Raw genomic sequence first — 19,105 nt, 5'->3', positions numbered from 1 at the left:
AAACTTTGGTGTTTCAATTGGTTGAAGATTGAAGATGTTGAATGCCAAATTGTTACAATTGGAGACCGTAAATGTAATTGCTGGTGGCTGAATTGTTGATTGCAAGTGGAATGGAAGTCGAATGGTGGAGGTAGAGTGGTGGTTGTTGTGTGGTTCGCTGTTTGGTGCTCTCGGTGGCTAAAAATATGTGGCCGTCATTGCGTGTGCTGCTGGAGGTGCGCGATTGGTTGTGATGGTGGTGGACTGGTGGGTGGATAGTTCGTGCGGTGTTTTGTGTGGTAGTGCGCGACTGATGGGTGGTTAGGGTTTGGCGATCTAGTGGTGGAGACGGTGAGAAGGGAGGACATAGGAGGGTCGTGGGTGGGGATTTGTGAATCTGAATTGACGGTGGTCGAGATGGAGTTGGCGCAGCTTCATCAGCGTGGGCAGGTGGGGATGGCTGGTTTTGGTGGTTGGGTTAATTTTTTAGTTTTTCTTTTTTTTTTAAAAAAAAATATAAATCTAATCATAGTTGATATTGACATAAGGTTATGAGTGAGATGAAATTTTTAACTAAGGTCATTTGTATAATTGAAAAAAAGGGAGGTCACCATTGGTGCGTAGCAAAAGTTGGAGGTCACCATTGAGAATTTCCCAACAATTTTTATTAATTTAATCATCAATACTTTTAAAGATCAAACCTTTAAATAGTAAAACTATTGTTTAACTCATCATGAAAATCATTAACTTAAATCTTTCATACGAAACATTTATTTAAACAATCATTAAAATAAACTTTTATCAAAACACACATTCAAAATTGCATCAAGGACCTAGCCACCTATACGTACCTTGATCACGAGAACAATTAAGGTCCGACCACTAAACTTGACCACAATCAAGGGACTCCTCATACACATTAAAATAGCCTTAATTAATATAAGGTTAACAAAATTAACTCAAAATTATAATTAATACTCTATTTGTGCATGAACCACTCAATACTAACCTTTATAAAATCAGGTCTTGTTTATTTTAAATAACAAATTATATATTTTAGTATTAAAATAACAATCTTAGTATCATAATAGTGTTGTTACTCTTGTTAGTACCAAAAATTGATATAAAGAATCATAATATTATTAATATGAGCAAAAGAGAAGTATTTTACTTCATCCATTTTTTTAAGTTGCTACACTTTTGGTTTCACGGTCTTCTAGACAATTTTTAAAGAGGTGTTAGATAGAGAGAAAAATAAGAGGGACCCATGTGGGTAGGTGTAGACACCCAAATGTGTCTCCCCAAAACCAAACCCAGTGATGAATACCTTTTGCGTCGAATGATAATCGAACGAGGTGAAAATATGAAAGGTCAAGTGTTGCGGTTGGTTTTTATTAAATTCTTTCTTTCTGTTTTCGAAAACAACTCTACTTTATGAAAACAGCCAATCCAGTTTAGTTTGGTCCATGACAAGGGTCCAATAATAGTGTAGTTGGATGGGGCTTGCAAAGAGCTTTCCAACAATATATTATAAGCCCAATTCCGATGAATAATGAGGAAGTTATGGCCAAAACACTAAACTAGGCCTGGTTTGATCTTTACTTACGGCCCAATGATTTAGGGGAGGGCCCGATGTTAATTATTATTCCTAAAGTTATTAGAATTAATTATAGTCTTCTAGAATTCTCTAGAAGGTTCTCTTTAATCCTAATAGAATTAGAATTAATAATTGGATTTTGATAAGTTTTATTTGGAATAAAATATTATTTTATGAAAAATACGATTTCAGTTTTCATACGGACTTTACAAATCGATTTTGATTGATAAGTGGACTCCGTGTTTGAAAGCGCGTAGGAATCCAGGCTATCGCCAAACGACAGGCTTGTCGCCACGCGACATACCCTGTCGCCATGCGACATACCCTGTCGCTACGCGACAAGGCTTGTCACCAAGCGACAAGGTCGGTTTTACAGCGACAGAGTGGAGTTTTATTCCTTATCAAATTCTACCTATTTCCGGACTGTTTTCTTATAAATAGGGTTCTAAACCTCCGTTTTTAGGAATCAACAATCATCAATTCTCAATCATCATCTCTCTCTTTCTCTCTCTAAAGCTAGAAGCTTTCTCTCTCTATTCTTTTTCTAAACCTTCCCTCTTACAAAATTCCGCATTCACGAGATTTAGAAACACCTAGCCAAGTTCGAAGTTGCCTTCGCCCTAGACGTGAAAGGTTATAATTTCTGAGGGTTTGGTCCCAAATCTCTATTTTAATTATTTGATTTGATTGTTTGATTTCATATTTTCCTTGAAGTTGCTAACGCGTGTATTTTGTTATTAGAAAGAGATACGAGGCATCAAAGTATGTAATCTTGTTGCTCTATTCTTGTAGAAAGCATGTTTAAATTTGTTTAATTCCTAGTATCATGTTAGGATGTCTTTATTGCTTTCTAGTATCATGTTTACGGTGCTTCCTATGCTTTCTAATATCATATCAATATCATGTTAGTACCATGTTAGGTTTAAAGCTTTGATCTTTATTGCTTAGTGACATGCTAGGGTTTGTTATTAATCTTGTTAGTATCATGCCTAGGATCTTGCTATTGATATTATGCTTTAACATGATTATGATAATTATGATTATTATTATTGTTATAATTATTATGATTATTATGATTGTTATTATGTTGCTTGATGCTTATATTATTGTTATTGCTTGATCACGTCTTTTATGCATGTTTAAAGGGAATTTGTATTTGTAATCACGCTTAATAAGATAATTAATAATCTTGTTTAGGGCTAATATGATTATAATTCAAGTGATCACCAATAATAGATTTATTTGTGCATTTAATTCAACCAACATAGATAAACAGGTTTAGGGTTAATCTAATGTTTGCATGCTAGTCAGAAAGCGCACATGAATACGAGAAGAATAAAGTAGAGGCCTATTTAGGGCAGGTTTAATCTCTTTTAGGTTGGATTTGTACCTTCATCCCCGAACCCTATTTGGTTCAAGACCTTTTGGAGTTGACGATCTCATGGATCGTTAAGGGGTGTTATCTTCACCTTCTGAACGGTTTACAAGTTCCTAAAACTTGTTGGCGACTCTTTTCCTCTAGCTTCCTTCCCTTTGGACGCCACCATACTTAAGTGTATGATCACAGTGGGGCTCAAGTGTGGGATGGTTTGAAATATTCCCTACAGTAGGAAAGAGATAGAGAGAAAGAAATGTAAAAAATAGAAAGTGTTGCAACTAATTAACAATTTTCAAAATATGAAAGTGTAGCAACTAAAAAGAAACGGAGGAAGTATTTTTTTATCAACAAGGTGCATGCGGCAAAAAGGGTGAAAGAAAGAAGGTGCTATTTGCACGGCAGTGGCTTTCGGTAAATTATTGGCGGCAATTGGGTGGTTGCTGGCGGCAGGAATGGTGACAACAGTGGTGGTTGTTCGATGAGCAGCAGCTTGGTTGCGGTTGCGGTGTTTATTTAACCTAGAAGGAGGAAGAAGTATAGGAAGAAGAAGGCGTGAGTTAGAGAGTTTTCAAGAGGGTTTTCTGATTTTTGGTGTGAATGAATTAGGATGATTAAGGGTCTATTTATAGGTGATTAAGGGTGGAAAAGATAGAGTTCAAGAGAGTGTAGAATTAAGAGAAGTTTGATTAGTTAAGTGAATTTGAATGCAATTTAGTCTAGGTTAATTTATGTGGGAAATTGAAATGAAAAGATGAGGAGAGAAATAGGATAAGTGTTGAAGTAAGCATTGGAATCAAGATTATCAAGAATTTATCTACTTAAGACTTAAGGAGAATAAAAAATACTATCATCCAAACTTTAGGCCACAATATTTTATACGTAAAATCCCTCTTTTTTTTATTTATTTTTTATTTTTTTTATATATATAATATACGAAAAACATTAAGAAAGTAATTAGTTTGATAATTAAATCAGTTTATCATTAAAATACAACTATAAAATTTTTTAAGATAACATCAAAACCGAAATTAGCTGCAAATCATAAGATAATAACTAAGTTAATAAGGTTGTTAAATATTATAAATTAAGATAAAATTCGGAAATAATATGGGTAAGTTCAAAACAACGTGCAACATATATAAAATACGGACCGACCAAGATAATAAATTAATTTTGAAATATGAAACTAGTTAATTGTTCGAATAATTTTTGCGCCAAAATTTAAATTAATTTTGGCTCCAAAATTAAATAATTATAGAAATTACTAAAATAATTAAGAAAGTATTTCCAAAAATTAGGGGTATTACAGGTTGGGGAGGAGATGGTGGTTTCCAGTAGGGGCTGGGGAGGGAGGGAGGTGGGGTTGCGGAGAAATGGAGGTGGCTGAGTTTTTTAAGGACTAATGAAATTACGACACGTGGCTTTTAAGAAAACAAAAATAAAAAATTACCTTTTAATCAGCTCACCGATGATTTGACATGATAAAAGAAAACGCCCCCAAAGTTGTGATTATTCAAAAATAATCGACAGTTGGGATTAATTAAAATAAATGGCCAAAAGTTGAGATTAGTAATACCAATTTCCCCTTTTTTATTGGTAAAATCTATTTTTTTTAATACACCACTTTTCGTTGTATAGTAATTGCAACACTTTGACTTTTGCACTTTCTATTTTGTAATTTGCGATCTTTTTTTTTCTTTTGCCTTGGAAATATTAGCACCCTTATTAAATTGCTTTAATCAGTAAATTATATATTTCTAAATTTTTATAATACCATTATTAAATTTATTTATATTTGGTAATTAGATTAAATTTAACATAAATGAACTCTAATACCGTGCAATTGCACGAGTATTATACTATTTTTTACAAGTATAAAAATACATATTAAAACAAATTTAACAATATCTTACATGATGATTATATGCCTTAAAGAAACAAACAAAAAAAAAAATCTTACATCACTATATTTACTATGTTCGTTTCATATTATTATTTGCAATTTTTGCCAAAAAATAGATGCTTCACATTATTTGTAACAATTGTTTTCTTTCCTTTTAGGTTGTTATTTCTCTCAATATCTCTCCTTATCACATATAGCCTTTTTTTTTCTTTCCTTGATTTACACTAACAAATAGATTTTGCTTAGGAGTTTGTCTTTGCTCCAAAGTTGTAAATAATATAAAAACAGATGTAGTATTTTTTATACCTTGTATTTCCTCTGTCCCCAATTTTTTGCCCCATTGCAAAGGGAAAATTCTACCGAACGGAAATAAAGCTTATTTTGTTATATGGTAAAGAATGTTAGGCTATAAAGCATTTTCACGTGCATAAGATGGATGTGGGGGATGTGTTTGTTGTGATACATGCGTGGTTATACAAGAAAAGATCAATTAAAGAATGAGATAATGTAGATACCTAAAAATGTCTCCCCAAAATCAAACCCGATGATGAACAACCTTTCACCGCCATTATTAGTCGGGTCAAGTATTTAATCTCGAGAGTACTTAAAACCCATGTTCAGTCAAACACAATCAACATATCAGTGAACAGATCGGTCCTAATGTTTAGTTAAAGCATAGTCCAACCATCATTTTAGCACAAACCCTTTTTAATCCATTTCGTTATTTATTAATTAAGTCCGATTACTAAATAATAAAACCCTAAGCCTAAAATTATTTTGGAATAGCTGAAACGATGCCTAAATATCACGTACTTAATTGTTAAGCAAAGAATAAAATGAATCTGGACGGTTTTCAGGAAAAAATGCATATCGTGTCAATTAAACATGCAATATGGTGATCAATATTCAACATGCAATATGCTCCCTACTTTCCTTGTCCCTAATCGTGTATGTCAATTCCCACTTCCTATGAGTGTCAAGCATATTCACAACATGTTTACGTAGGTGCACTTCGAACGATGCCTATACTTGTGTAAGCTTAATATAGCCTAGGTGCAAACTTGGTGCGAAATTCAATCACGTACACCTTTCTCTCTCAAACCTCGCCAAGATACTTCTTTGTTCAATCGTAAGCCCCAATTAACTTTCCTAATTACAATCTACCTTAGATCTTCGAAATTTTGAAGCTTTTTGATAGATTTTTAGGGTTGAAGTGTAATGGAGAAGAACAAAGAGTGGCTTCAATGAAGGAGGGAAAGGGGGTCAATTTTTTCAAAGTGGTTGTTTTTTGGGAGAGTCAAACCTATTAATGGTAGGGCATAATAGTAAAATACTCCAAATAGTAGACTAACGGCGTTACCAAAAAATGTAAATGGTTTTTTTTAAAAAAAAAAATATTTCCTCTGTTTTTTTTAGTTGACACCTTTCTGTTATCAAGCTTGCCAACGCATGTTTTTAACGATTAATATCTCTATTTATCAACATTATAATTATAAAAAGCGGATATTAATAAAATATACATTGAAACGTTTCAAACAAGATCCCACATGAATATGTTTCATTGTATCTATAAAACACAAAAGCGATTCAAAGAGTGTTGTGTGAATAATGTAAAAGTCAAACGGTGTCGGCTAAAAAAAACGGAGGGAATAGTTTACATGGGCTATAATTATTTTTCTCCAATATTCAACATGACTTTAAACAATCCAAACTTTAAAGTTTGACCCTATTGCTTATTTTGATAGTTTGCTGTTGTGTCATATATATTTGTCTATTTTGCATAAAAAAAAATTATAGTTGTTTATAGTACCATCAGCTTTTATATATTGATACATTTTTTTAAAAATTATTCATATTTACTTGACATTGTTTGGGCTCTATTTACGTTCACTATTCATTAATTTTAACACTGGTAAAAAGTAAGGAAAAGTATAATAAATACTCTTTTTGTTTTATAATGTTACTCTTATTTATAATCTTTGACTATTAAAAATTAGAGAGAATCTTCTAAACTTCTCTCAATATATAAGAACAAACTAGTGTGTGATCCGGACTTTGTCCCGAGTGATATTTTGAATTATTTCATTTTTATATATATGATTTGAAAGACTTATTAACTTTTTTAATGTGGGTGAATTAGAATACAATGACAACAATAATTTATTTTACATTCTAATATATGTATGTATTTATATATAAATTGGGATTAATAAAGCATTAATTAATTATAGTGAAGATGGTAATACATATGATTTCCATTTATAGAGGTTTGAGGTTCAAATTTGTTCACATGCATTTTTCATTATCATCATTGGAGGATGATGTTACTTTTTATCCACTTCACGTTTTTTCATCATCTCCTCTGCAAAAAAGATAAATACATAATAATATAAAAATCAGTAGATAACCTTGAATACATTTATCATACTGTACTTCTTTGACTTTTTTTTCTATTTCACGTCTTTTCATCAGCTCCTCTGCAAAAACGATAAATACATAATAATATAAAAATCAGTAGACAACCTAATAGTTCAGTGTAATGAAAATTGAACTTGAAATAGTAGAATACCACCTTAGTATTTGCAATGACATCGTGTTCGAGTTTGTCAAAACAAGATGAGCAAAAGTAATCACCATCTTGAATATGCATGTCTTCCTTAGCAAACTTTTAATTCTGTTTCCATACAATTTAGATCAATCAATAGTACACTGCTATAATGTACCACTCATAAACAACAATAAAAAAAATAATAGAAAAATACGACGTTAATCACTAATAAAAAACTGCAATAAAGACAATAAGACATAAAAAAAACAAGGTAGGCACAAATTTTCAACTGTAGCCACCTTAATTAATATTAATATGTGAAGAGTTACACTTAGAATAGATATAATTCCTACAGAATATGTTAAAAAATTTTTTTGACAAGACAGAATATGTTAAACTAAAATTACGTGAAAATTATCTATATATATAATTAACAAATTACGTGTGTTAAAAATGAACAATACAAGAAGGGGGTGAATTGTATTGTAGGGGAACTAGGGTAATTTTTGCGGAATATATAGAGAAACTAAGTGAAAAACTTAAAGTACACAGAGGGATTTTACGTGGAAAACTTCTTGGCCCTAATCAAGAAGAAAAACCACGACCACAAAGGATTTTAAAACTCAACTCTTAATTATAATAGGGCAAACAACCTATTACAATCTAAGACTCTAACTCAAGTTCCTCAACAAACTTGAGTTCCCCTTCAACCGATCCCTCAATCAGTTGAACGCTCAAAACTCTCTCTATCTCTTTGCTTCACTCAAAGTAATAAATACTCTAGAGTTCACTCAAACTCTTACCCCAAATTACAACTCAATGAATTAAACTCTAATATAAATCACAAGGACACTTTTAGACTCAAGTGGAGTAAGTAAGAATAAATATGCTAGAATGCTCAAGTATATTTGCAAACTGAAGAAAGCGTTATTTATAGAGTTAGAAATGCATCCACTAATCAGTTAGTTTGTTCCACTAACTCCATGTTCCTCAACTTGAGGAGCACGTAGAAGTGAAATACTTGTGCTGAAAGTGAACGCAACTAACCTATGATTTTTTCAAACTCTTTTACTGCTTCCTTAATTTTCTCAACTAATTTGACTGATTAAAACCCACGTAAAAATATTATCCATAAAAAATATTTTTCTCAAAAATAAAAACCAAATCAGTTAAAAGATATTTATAAAAGATATTTCCTTCAAATGATATTTTCCAAAAGATAATTATTTACTTGAATAATATCCAATAGGATTTTAGGAAAATATAATTAATAAGATAACTATTCCACTTGACTCTTACTTATGTAAATATAATTTATACGTACAAGAAGCTAAAAAGATAACCTATTAACTTTTAAACTCCTTGCTTTCTCTGAGGAATCTTCGACTCTGAAGCTTCCATTCTTTAGTTCCCTCGGGGAACTAATGTCCTGCTTTCTTGATTTTAACTTCTCGCTTAGTCTTAAGTTTCCTTTGTCTTCCAGTATGCTCGTTCCTCCTCTGGTACATCATCACATACTTCAGTTTCCTCCTCGAAACCTAAGACTTGCAATACTTAAAGACACTTGTTAAAACGTGTGAGTTTGCTTGAGTCATTTTCAAAACACATAAGGGTCAACAACGTGATATATTGCACATAGTTGATACATATAATGTATTAATAATAGGTTATATTATATTTGCATATTATATTTTTCAGATTAAATAATTTAATATTAAAACATTAATTTATTACATTCTATGCATAAATAATTTGACCTACCACTAATATATACTCACAAAATTATTTAATATTTTGAATGATTCAAATATATATTGTGATTACTTTTATTATAGAGCACAATTTTATTAATAAAGCATAAACAACATTTATTTATATTAAGATTTTGTTAAAATTATTTTGATATTACTCTCATTTATATCGGTTACCTTTTAATATTTTTGGCATCTTAATAATGGATGTCAAAGTTTTATTGAGATTAGTCCATTGTTAAAAAAAAAAAAAAAAAAAAAAAACTAAATTTGTACGGTAGTGATAAGAAAATTTTCCATATTTTCTTTATACCTTGATAACTTTTTAAAATGAGTTAGTTTGCTTTTTTTTTTTAAAAAAAAAAAAAATATGTTATATATATATATATATAAAAAAAAAGTACAGATACATATTAAATTTTTGAATGATAATTATTTTTATATTACATCGTTATATTTACTAAGTTATTGAAAATATACTAATATGATAGCTAACTTAAATAAATTTAATATTGCATTATCTATTTAGATTATACGTTTAAAGTGGAAAATAAAGTAATGTATATAATTAGCTACCAATATATAGGTATTGTTTGGTTGATATGGGAACATATTTTCCATAGGCAGTTGCATTTTATTAGAATTAAATTCCCACATTCAAATTCTAGGAATTTCATGAATTTGTATGGTTGTTATGAAGGAATTTATAAATCATGGGAATTTTGAGTTACTACAATTCTTATATATTTCATTTTGTTATAGTCAACCAAACAAACCCCTCATTTCTAAATTCCTGTGATTTTTCAATTACCCTATTTTTTTTGTTCAACCAAACAAGACCATGAAATGAACAGTGTTGTATTGGAAATATCCAAGTACGGAATATACAACAATATTGATGCCAAAGTCAAGTTTTGTTTTTTTTTTTTTATTTTTTTAATTTTTTTATATTTTTTTGTTAGTTTCGTACTTACTTGATCTATTTTCTAGCAAGTAAAAGAAAAGGGCAAAAAAAAATGATACTCCCTCCGTTTTTAGATACTTGCTCCATTTCTTCATGCGCGGAGTTTAATGAGAAATTGAAGAAAGTAATAATATATGGAGGTAGTGGGCTGTGGAGAAAGTAATAATATATGGAGGTGTTGACCTTTTTTTTGTCCTTTCAAAAAAGGCGTTCCTAAAAAAGTCTATACGCCACAAGGTCATTGTTTAACCATCTTGACTAATTGTCAATTATACTTTAACCTTGCACAATAATTAATATTATACTATAAAGTATTGAAGATACATATTATATACAAACTATTGGATGCTCTTAAAAATTAGTAGTTGCACAATTATAAAAGTAGTAATCCGGCTACTTACTAGTTTTCTATGAAAACTTGACATGTAACACACTTTATGGAATTGAATATATCGACATAACCTGTTTTAGTAATAACAAGCATCTGGCCCATTCAATGCACAAATGAGAAAATTGCATTGAGAGATGAATGATAAAATACCAATGCATCATTATGGTTGCAATGTGTAACCGAAAACATGAATAAGGAAATTAAAATTTTGGGACTTTAATTTAAAATTAGACTTGAAAAAAGAAGGTGGAAGGACATAGCATCCATAATGGCCGAGCCATGCTCGGATTTTTCAAAATACATAGTTGGATTATTTTTATGCATAATATGTAAATACATTTTGTATGTTGATTTACTTAATTCTTTTTTATATTCGGTCATATTGCATGAACATAGGATTATGTATGTTAAAATTGAAATTTCTAGCTTATCTTTTACCCTGATAAAATTAATGTTTAGTTATTGATTGCTTTTAAATTTCAAGCTTTATAACTAACTTGAAATTACTTATTTTTTAATGAAAAAAAACAACAATATTTTTGGCGGAAATTTTTTTTATGTGGTGTTGACATGTGTAATCTAAGAATATTCCTGGGGATTACTTTAGTATAATATATAGATTATTTAGTAATATGGTGGGTTAGAGGTTAATTAGAAGAAGTTAGAGTCTAATTAAGTTAATTTAAAGGTGTTTAAAGAAATAGGTTTCCTCTAAAAAATAAAAAATAAAATGAACGTGGTGGTTTTCTTTAACCAACCAAAAAGCTTTTAAAAGATTTTTTTTTCAAAATGGCACTTTGAAAAGGTTTTTCTAACAAATTTTCCTTTAAGTTATTAATAGTAGACTTAATTCAAGTCGATATAGGTTTATTTCTATCTTTACCTTTACAAGTTAAGCGACACACGAAAATTCGTGTGTGTGAATGTATCAGACGCGATTCTCTATTTTTCTTTTCAGATGGAAGGTTTTTTTTTTTATTTTTTTATTTTAAAGAATTGTAGCTTTTTTTTTTTTTAAAAAAAAAACAAAATTGAGAGGGGTATTTTGGAAAAGTGAAATTTATCACCCAAAACTACTATCTAAACAAAAAAAAACTACCGTCTAAAAAAAACTACCATCTGAAAAGAAAAGAAAAGAAAAATAAAACCTTCCATCTGAAAAGAAAACACAAAGAATCGAGTCTGATATATTCACACACACGAATTTCCGTGTGTCACTTAGCTTGTGTAAATAAATCAACATAAAATCCGAGTAAGGATAACATTTTTGGAAATAATAAATCGTTGGTTATTTATTATTATTTTTTTTTAATAAAAATGTCACTAGATAACCATTTTTTTTTTGTTTTTTTTTTGTTTTACTCCTTACGGTTTGTCTATGAACCATTCATACCTAGATAATGACCAGTTAGGCCAAGGCCTTGTTTTCTTCACTTTTGGATGTTGTCATGATTGTGTTAAGCTCTATTGATTTTTCCAGAAAAAAAAATGTAGATTTAGAAAGTTCAACAATCGGCACACCTTTAATGCTGGTAAGGCTGTCCATGGTATTCAATCTCCAGTATATCAACCAATAAGATCCCCGAGATTAACCTGCTAGTTGGTTGGTTTAATTATTATTTACTATTGAAGGGGGTTAGTTTTTTACGAGAGTCACTTATTTTTAGGTTTCGCTGGGAGATATGACATTCTCATTACTCCATAAAATATAAGTTGGTCATACATTGTTGTCAGTTTTTTTTGGCGTCTTCCCAGACTTGCTTTATAACTTGATACTTAGTGGAGGCTTGTTCGAGTTTGTCGCCTTAGAAGTAGGGGGAGCCAAAATGCCTCCCCAGGTCAAATCCCAACCCCACGACACCTTGATTTCATTGCTAAGTACAAAGTCATGCCACTTTGCGAACTAATTTTCCCTAAAATCTTCCGAAATAGTAATGCAATTCAGATTAGATATAACTTTTTAAATAGACCTAAATAACTTTCATCCCTAAAATGGTTTGGGTTGGGAAACAGTTCGAGTTTGGGTTGGATTTATCAGTTTCGGGTTATAACGGGTTGAAAATTAGCAGGTCGGTTTGGGTCGGTTTTGAAAATTATCGGGTCAGTTCGGTTTGGTTTTTTTAATTGCAGTTTCTATTCGGATCGGGTCCTTATTGGGTCGGGTTCCAGTCGGTTCGGGTTATAATCAATTTAGGTTATACCGGATCGGTTTGAAAACGGGTTTAGCCCGTTTAAAGTGGGTTTTGATTACAAACTGTTCGGGTCTTAATTAGGACGGGTCATAATTAGTTTGGGTTAAATTGGGTCGGTTCGAAAATGGATTTCGGTTCAAAACAGATCGGGTGAAATCGGGTCCAATCATTATCGTTTCAGGTTATACTCGGTTTAGATTGAAATTGGTTGGTTTGAAAACGAGTTTACCCAATTTGAAGTGGGTTTCAGTTCAAATCATATCGGGTTAAAATTGATTCGGATGATTATCGAGTCGAATTAGTCAGATAACGGGTAGGAACGGGTCATGTTATAATCAAGTCAAGTCATAAATAAGTTGGGTTTATCGAGTAGTGGCTTGAAACGGATTAGATCATAAACATATTGGGTTACAGGTTGTAAATGACTCAATCATAACGGGTTACGGGTTTTAAACGGTTTGGTCTCAACGGGTTATGGGTCGTAAACGGTTCGGTCACAACGGGTTACGGATTATAAATGGTTCGGTTACAACGGGTTATGGGTTGGAACGATTTAGGTTTATCAGATTTTTATCAGGTTTTAACGGTTTTCGGTTTAAAATGGGTCGGGTTACTATCGGGTTTAGACGTAATCGGTTTGGGGTGCTTTCAATTTCGGGTTGTAACGGTTTGGCTTGATAACGGGTTGGGTTAATAACGGTTCGCACAAATTCGGTTTAGTTCAATTTTGGGTTGGAAAAAATTGGGTCGGGTCAGTTTTTGGTTTTCAAAAAATGGGTTTTAAACAGTTCAGTTTCTTTTCGGATCGGTTCTAAACAGTTGAGTTTAACGGTTCGGGTCAGAAACTGACAACTCTACTAAAACCCAATCATGATGATTGAGTGAAAAGAGAAAATTCATTAATATGGAGTACATTTCATAACAAACATACTTCATTAGCCTCATTCTAAGAGAGGATGTCAAAAAGTAAAAACCCGATTTTAAAAAGTGAGGCACTTACAAAAACCGAAAGAGAACCAACCTAGTTATTCGAGCTTATACCAAAGAGCCCATCATTGTCGGAAGCATAGAAAGAAGAAGAATGAAAAAGAATTTAAAGCCTTTTTTTGGTCAGTGAACTAAACGGCAAAAGTTGCATCTACTCAACTTCCAACTCAAACCAAATCTTTTTCTTTTCTTTTTTAGTACTTTCCCTTCAAAAAAAACCATAAATTGCTTCTTCAGTATATTCAAACACGTAATTCTTCTTCTTCTTTTCTCTCTCCTCTTCATAATTAAACGCTAAAAACCTAAATCGAAAGAGGGATTTTTGTTTAATTTTATGATTTAAGAAATAATTTGGTGAAATGGGTAAATGGGATCGACGCTATTATGCTCGACCAAGGCGCCGTTATTATCAAGATTATCAATGGTCTCCTCCCAGAGATGAACCTTGCCCTGACCCTGAAACTGGTATCTTTCTCTCTTTTTGATTTTTCTTTTTCTTTTTTAAATAACAATTTCTTCAATTGTTCTTGAGATTTACGACCAATTCTGAACTGGGTTTATTGGGTTTTTCGAATTTTTGAATTTGGTTTGAAATTTGCTATCTTTATGCTAATAATTGGTTTTATGGGGGGAAATATAATGAAGGAAATAATTTGGGACATTTGGAAAGAGGAAAATGGGGCAAATAATTTGAGACGGATGGACTGTGACGATTACGGGTAAAGGATGTAATGTGACATCATATTAGTAGGGGTATGAAGTAGAATGCTATTGGATTGGATGATTGTTATTTTTTAAATTGATTCAAATGAGCTGTGATTGGATGTCAATTTTAGGAATTTGCCAACATTGTGTAATTTATTTGAGATTGATTGAAAAAAAAATATAAATGTAGGGCGATTATCATTGGGCAATTATAACTTCAACATTTTCTTGGAATTGGCAGGATTGATTTGTGTACTTTGTAGTGTTGTGATGAAACCTTAAATCAGCGTCCTATAGTGTTTAAGTAGGTTGATTTGTTATTGGTGGTTTCGAAATTGGCTGTATGAGAACGGGTAGAAAAGGAAAGATTATGTTTGCTCATATTTTACTTTGTCTTGGACATCGGTTTTCTATATTTTTTCGTTGGTTGAATGATGGCATTCGTTTAACTTGCTAAACTTGTCCTAAGAGATAACCGGTTGGTATGTTTTCTTTCACTTTCTGTTCACATTTAAAACTCTAGTTGTTGAGCAGTTGCGTTCTTGTGAAGAATTCAAGGAGTTGCGTTCTTGTGATAGAAGAAAAAGAGAGTAATGAGAGTTAAAGCCGGGGGGATGAAGTTTTTTCATCCTGATGTTGAGTATAGACAAGATTTTCGAACACTATAAATTTGTGGATCCAATGTATACAATATTAGAATTTTTTTATATTGGTAGAACGGGGAAAGAGATTAATTAGTTTTATGGTCCAACAACATTAGAGAAATCTTGGAGTTGATACTCCCACACATGATAGTGCCAAAGTTCAGATCAGCCTTTAGATATTAACCGATTTAGCAGATGATAAATACCTAAATGGTACATCTTGTTCAATTTAGATTTTTGCCTTTGTTTAGTTAGTTCATTTATCATAGTGCTTGTTCATCATGTTGATTAGTTGTATACTTCTATACTGCTGTTGCAATCAGGTTTCCGGATATATTTTGGCCTTGATTTTTAATGTGTAATCAATTTATTAAGTACGCCTCTAAATGAACATCATATTAATTAGTTTATATATCGCATAAATCTGAATTAAGGTATTAGTTTCTCTGAAAGCATATCGGATGAGATCATCCTGTCAGTGTATTTTCTGTGTCCTGGTCTTTGACTTGCTAATATTTTTAAAGGCTAATGTACTGGACTAGAAAATTAATCACTCAAAAAAAAAAAAAAAAAAAAAAAAACAAGGGTGTTATACTTCCATATTTTGACTTGCTTTTATCTAAATTGTGCATTTCCTTAACCTCAGTTGCTGCTTATATGGGTGCCGGTCTTGAACTTATATTAACATTGCTTATGTCTGTTGAGGCCTTAAAATGAGAATAAGTTAAGGTTGTTTTGTTATGTATTGGCTGTTCAGTTATGTGTAATTTATTATTTGTGACATGAGTTATGGATTGTTGTTTTACCAAACTATTCCTTATAAACTTATAATTCGGTTTTAAAATTGCTCTGCAATGACACATTTTAATTCTTGTACTAAGATTAACCCATATCTAAATCATTATAGATGTCGAACACCCTTTATCTCTACACAATATATCAAGATAATGTTTAAAAAATTACAATTAATTTAGGCTAAAATTATAAAGAATATTCCGGAACTCTTGAATTACAATGTGAATGTGAACCCTTTGATCTTTCAATTCCTGCTGTGGTGGCCATAAACTGCATGATAACACCTGCAAGATGCTTTTTTTCTTGACACCACAACCGTCACAGTGATTTTGATTGTAATTTTTTTTTCAGTGATCAAGAGTGATTGTGTCAAAGACTTTACGGACTTAAGGAGGGATTTAGGACAGTGAGATAAGATATTTCCCATTAGGTTACCTTATGCATGTATGTGCATGTTTCCATTGTTGTTTCTGTGTAGATTTTACTTGCTCATTCCAGCGTATATTTGTCCCATCTGGCATCTTCCATCTGAATAGAAAAATATCTCTAATAAATATAAGAAAAATATATTCCTTTTGTAACTTTTAATTTTACATAATTAAGGATATATATTGAAAATTGTGAAAAAAAGTCTAATGGGACGAACGCTAAAGAACAAGGCAAATGTTTGGGGTAGTGAGAAGGTGGATGAAGTTATTACTTTTATTATATTCGTTAAATTTATTCAAATTATCTTGGATATTGCATGTATATGTTGCTTAACCTTTCTATTTATCAGAGGTTTGGCAGGATAATGTGCCGATGTGGGAAAAAAAGTTTTGCTATATGGTGGGACGGATGCCATGGAAGAAAGTATTGAGTACGAAGAACTTTATGAATCTCCTTAGTAATAGTAATGTGCTTAGCTGGGATGATTCTGCTGGTGAGGAGGCTTTTAATACTGCCAAAAAACGCTTTTGGGAGGAGATGAATGGCCTTTCATGTGAAACTGAACTCCCTAATCCAGATATGTACATTGATGAAATAGATTGGAACCCCTATATAGAACCAGATTTAATTAGGGAGGCAGATAAAGCATACTTCAATCCAGATGATAAATATTACTTACCTTCTGCTACTAGGTCAAAAGAACATAGTGGATGGCCTGTTGATGCCAATGATCATTGTGAACATGCTTATGTACAGAGGTGCACAGAGAAAAATAAGGGATCAGGCTGGGGCCAGTGGGATAATTCTGGTAATGTCGCTAGCACTGCGTATAAAGATGATGACCCTTCGGTGAGCCGTCACATACATGATAATGGAGCTGTCAAGGATAAACCTACTGGTTGGAATCAGTGGGATAGCTCTGTTAGTCAGACAAGCAAGTTGAATACTGATAATGATCCTTGGGAAAGCCATTGCACTCGGGGGAATGAAGCTGTTAAAGATAATACTTGGGGAGGTGAATGGAATAAACCCCGGGGTTTCCAACCAAATAAACATCCTGATATGTCTAACAATTGGGTTGCCAATGGTAATTCATGGAGAAAAGAAAGCTCTGGATGGCAAGATCAGGTAGCAAGTTCGAGGAGCTGGAATCAAGAGACAGGAAAGGTACCCTATTCCAGCTATTGGAGTGATAGAAATAGAAATAAACCTCAAGAATACAGCTCTTATCGGGGTAATAGAATGCAAAATGGTAGGAGCAACCAGTGGGGGCAGAAACCCAGGGACAAGTATAATTGGGGGCCGAAAGATTCCATAAATATCCATCGAGGCCAAGGACAGTTAAATGCAGGTTGCCGTAAAAGAGAAGGTCCTGATTACTATGTCGCAAACAACAAGGGCCCAAAGTTACAGGGAGATGGCCAACCATCTTATCACTGGAATGGAAGTAACAATAGGAGGGGAAGTTTTGGAGGCTACTGATCTTAATTGGGGTTGTCTTAATTCTGGGTTCATTTTTAGTTCATATTGTAACTAGCTCATATATAATTAATAGTAGGTCGATAGTATATACTTCCTCCGTTCTATTAATATTGCAATAAGGAAGAAATTACACATCCCAATGCACATTTTATATGCTAAATATCTATAATTGTGTAAGAGTAAAAATTATAAAAACTTAATATTGTGAAAGTATTTTATGAGACAAATCCAACAAAATCCCACATGACTATATTTTGTTTAACGTATAAATCATAATTATATAGTCAAACAAGAGTGATGAATAGTGCAAAAAGTCCATTGTTGCAATATTAACAGAACGGAGGAAGTATCTGGTTCTGGTGAATTAGTCATTCTATCCATGGATGGAGCGATGATGGGGCTTTAACTGAGCTTAGACACCCCTTTTAAATGTGGTGTTTCTGTGATCTTGTATGCCATCCACATATTTTGGCTTTTAGTTTAGAAGTAATGTGGAGTATGTAGTTTTAGATGAGGTGTTCTAGCATCACTGTGAATTTTTTTATATGAAGCCATGAAAGGCATCATCGTTGCAACCAAACTGTACAAATTATCAGGAGATTTGAAAATTTTTTGGGCTATTGCTTTTCATCTCTTCACCAATTTCGGATCTGTTATCAATTGCGCTTTAATTGTAGATTTGTGTAAAGTCATTGCTTTAGAATGTGCAGAGTATGTAGCCAATGTAATCCGACTAATCACTGTCAAGTTGGAAGCATTGCATACGCGCACGTGCAGGTGGACGTGGTAAGCTGGTAACTGGTAAGCATGGTGCATTGTGTCTACTGTCTACATAAGTCTTCTCTGGTGAATGACCATGACCATTACTTTCGCTTTGCTGCTTCCGATTTGCAATGCTTGTTCTGCCTCTGGAGTTGGTATTTTTTCCTATGGAGTATAATAGCACTTATTTAGGTTATTTGTAAAATATCTTTGGCAGCTTTTATGCTATTATTAGCTTATTGTTGCACATATTTATGGCAGGTTTCATATCAGGCTGCAGGTTCAGACCATGGAGTGCAGTATACTCTTAGTACATAATTGGTTGGCTCAGCTAAATGGCGGTGTGATCTGGTTTTGCCATTATAATTGTTGACATATCTGAGGGGATGGTTAACACCTTCCAAGCCCCTTGGATTTGGGGCATAATTGAGAAGTCTCCAAGCGGTTTGCTACGAATTTAGAAGCTTGGCCAATTGTCTCATACTCGATAAAATGCACAATTTTTTTTTTTTTAAAATTAATGTAGGTTGCAATGTTTTACTCGTAAACAATGCTTAGTAGCAAATTAAAAAAGGGTGATCGATCATTAAGGATTAGA

General features: G+C 32.4%; 1 protein-coding gene across 2 annotated transcripts; it reads left to right on the top strand.

The window, feature by feature from the left end:
• Positions 1-13,828: 13,828 nt before the first annotated feature.
• Positions 13,829-18,346, top strand: LOC145584623 (uncharacterized). Of its 2 annotated transcripts, none has more exons than XM_081641439.1 (2): positions 13,829-14,155; positions 16,624-18,346. In XM_081641439.1, the coding sequence occupies exons 1-2, from the start codon at positions 14,075-14,077 to the stop codon at positions 17,743-17,745; spliced, it is 1,203 nt and encodes a 400-aa protein (XP_081497565.1). In that variant the 5' UTR covers positions 13,829-14,074; the 3' UTR covers positions 17,746-18,346. The 2 variants fall into 2 exon arrangements, with proteins under 2 accessions (XP_081497565.1, XP_081497564.1); XM_081641438.1 differs by having other exon boundaries at positions 16,613-18,346.
• Positions 18,347-19,105: the final 759 nt, after the last annotated feature.

This window comes from Chenopodium album, chromosome 16 (assembly GCF_948465745.1).
Source record: "Chenopodium album chromosome 16, dcCheAlbu1.1, whole genome shotgun sequence".
Classification (NCBI taxonomy): domain Eukaryota; kingdom Viridiplantae; phylum Streptophyta; class Magnoliopsida; order Caryophyllales; family Amaranthaceae; genus Chenopodium; species Chenopodium album.
This window is presented reverse-complemented; position numbering and strand designations above follow the sequence as displayed.

Coding starts and splice junctions, on each gene's coding strand:
- LOC145584623 (XM_081641438.1), top strand. CDS start 14,050: ATGGGTAAATGGGATCGACGCTATTATGCTCGACCAAGGCGCCGTTAT. Junction 14,156..16,612: donor TTGCCCTGACCCTGAAACTG/GTATCTTTCTCT, acceptor TCTATTTATCAG/AGGTTTGGCAGGATAATGTG.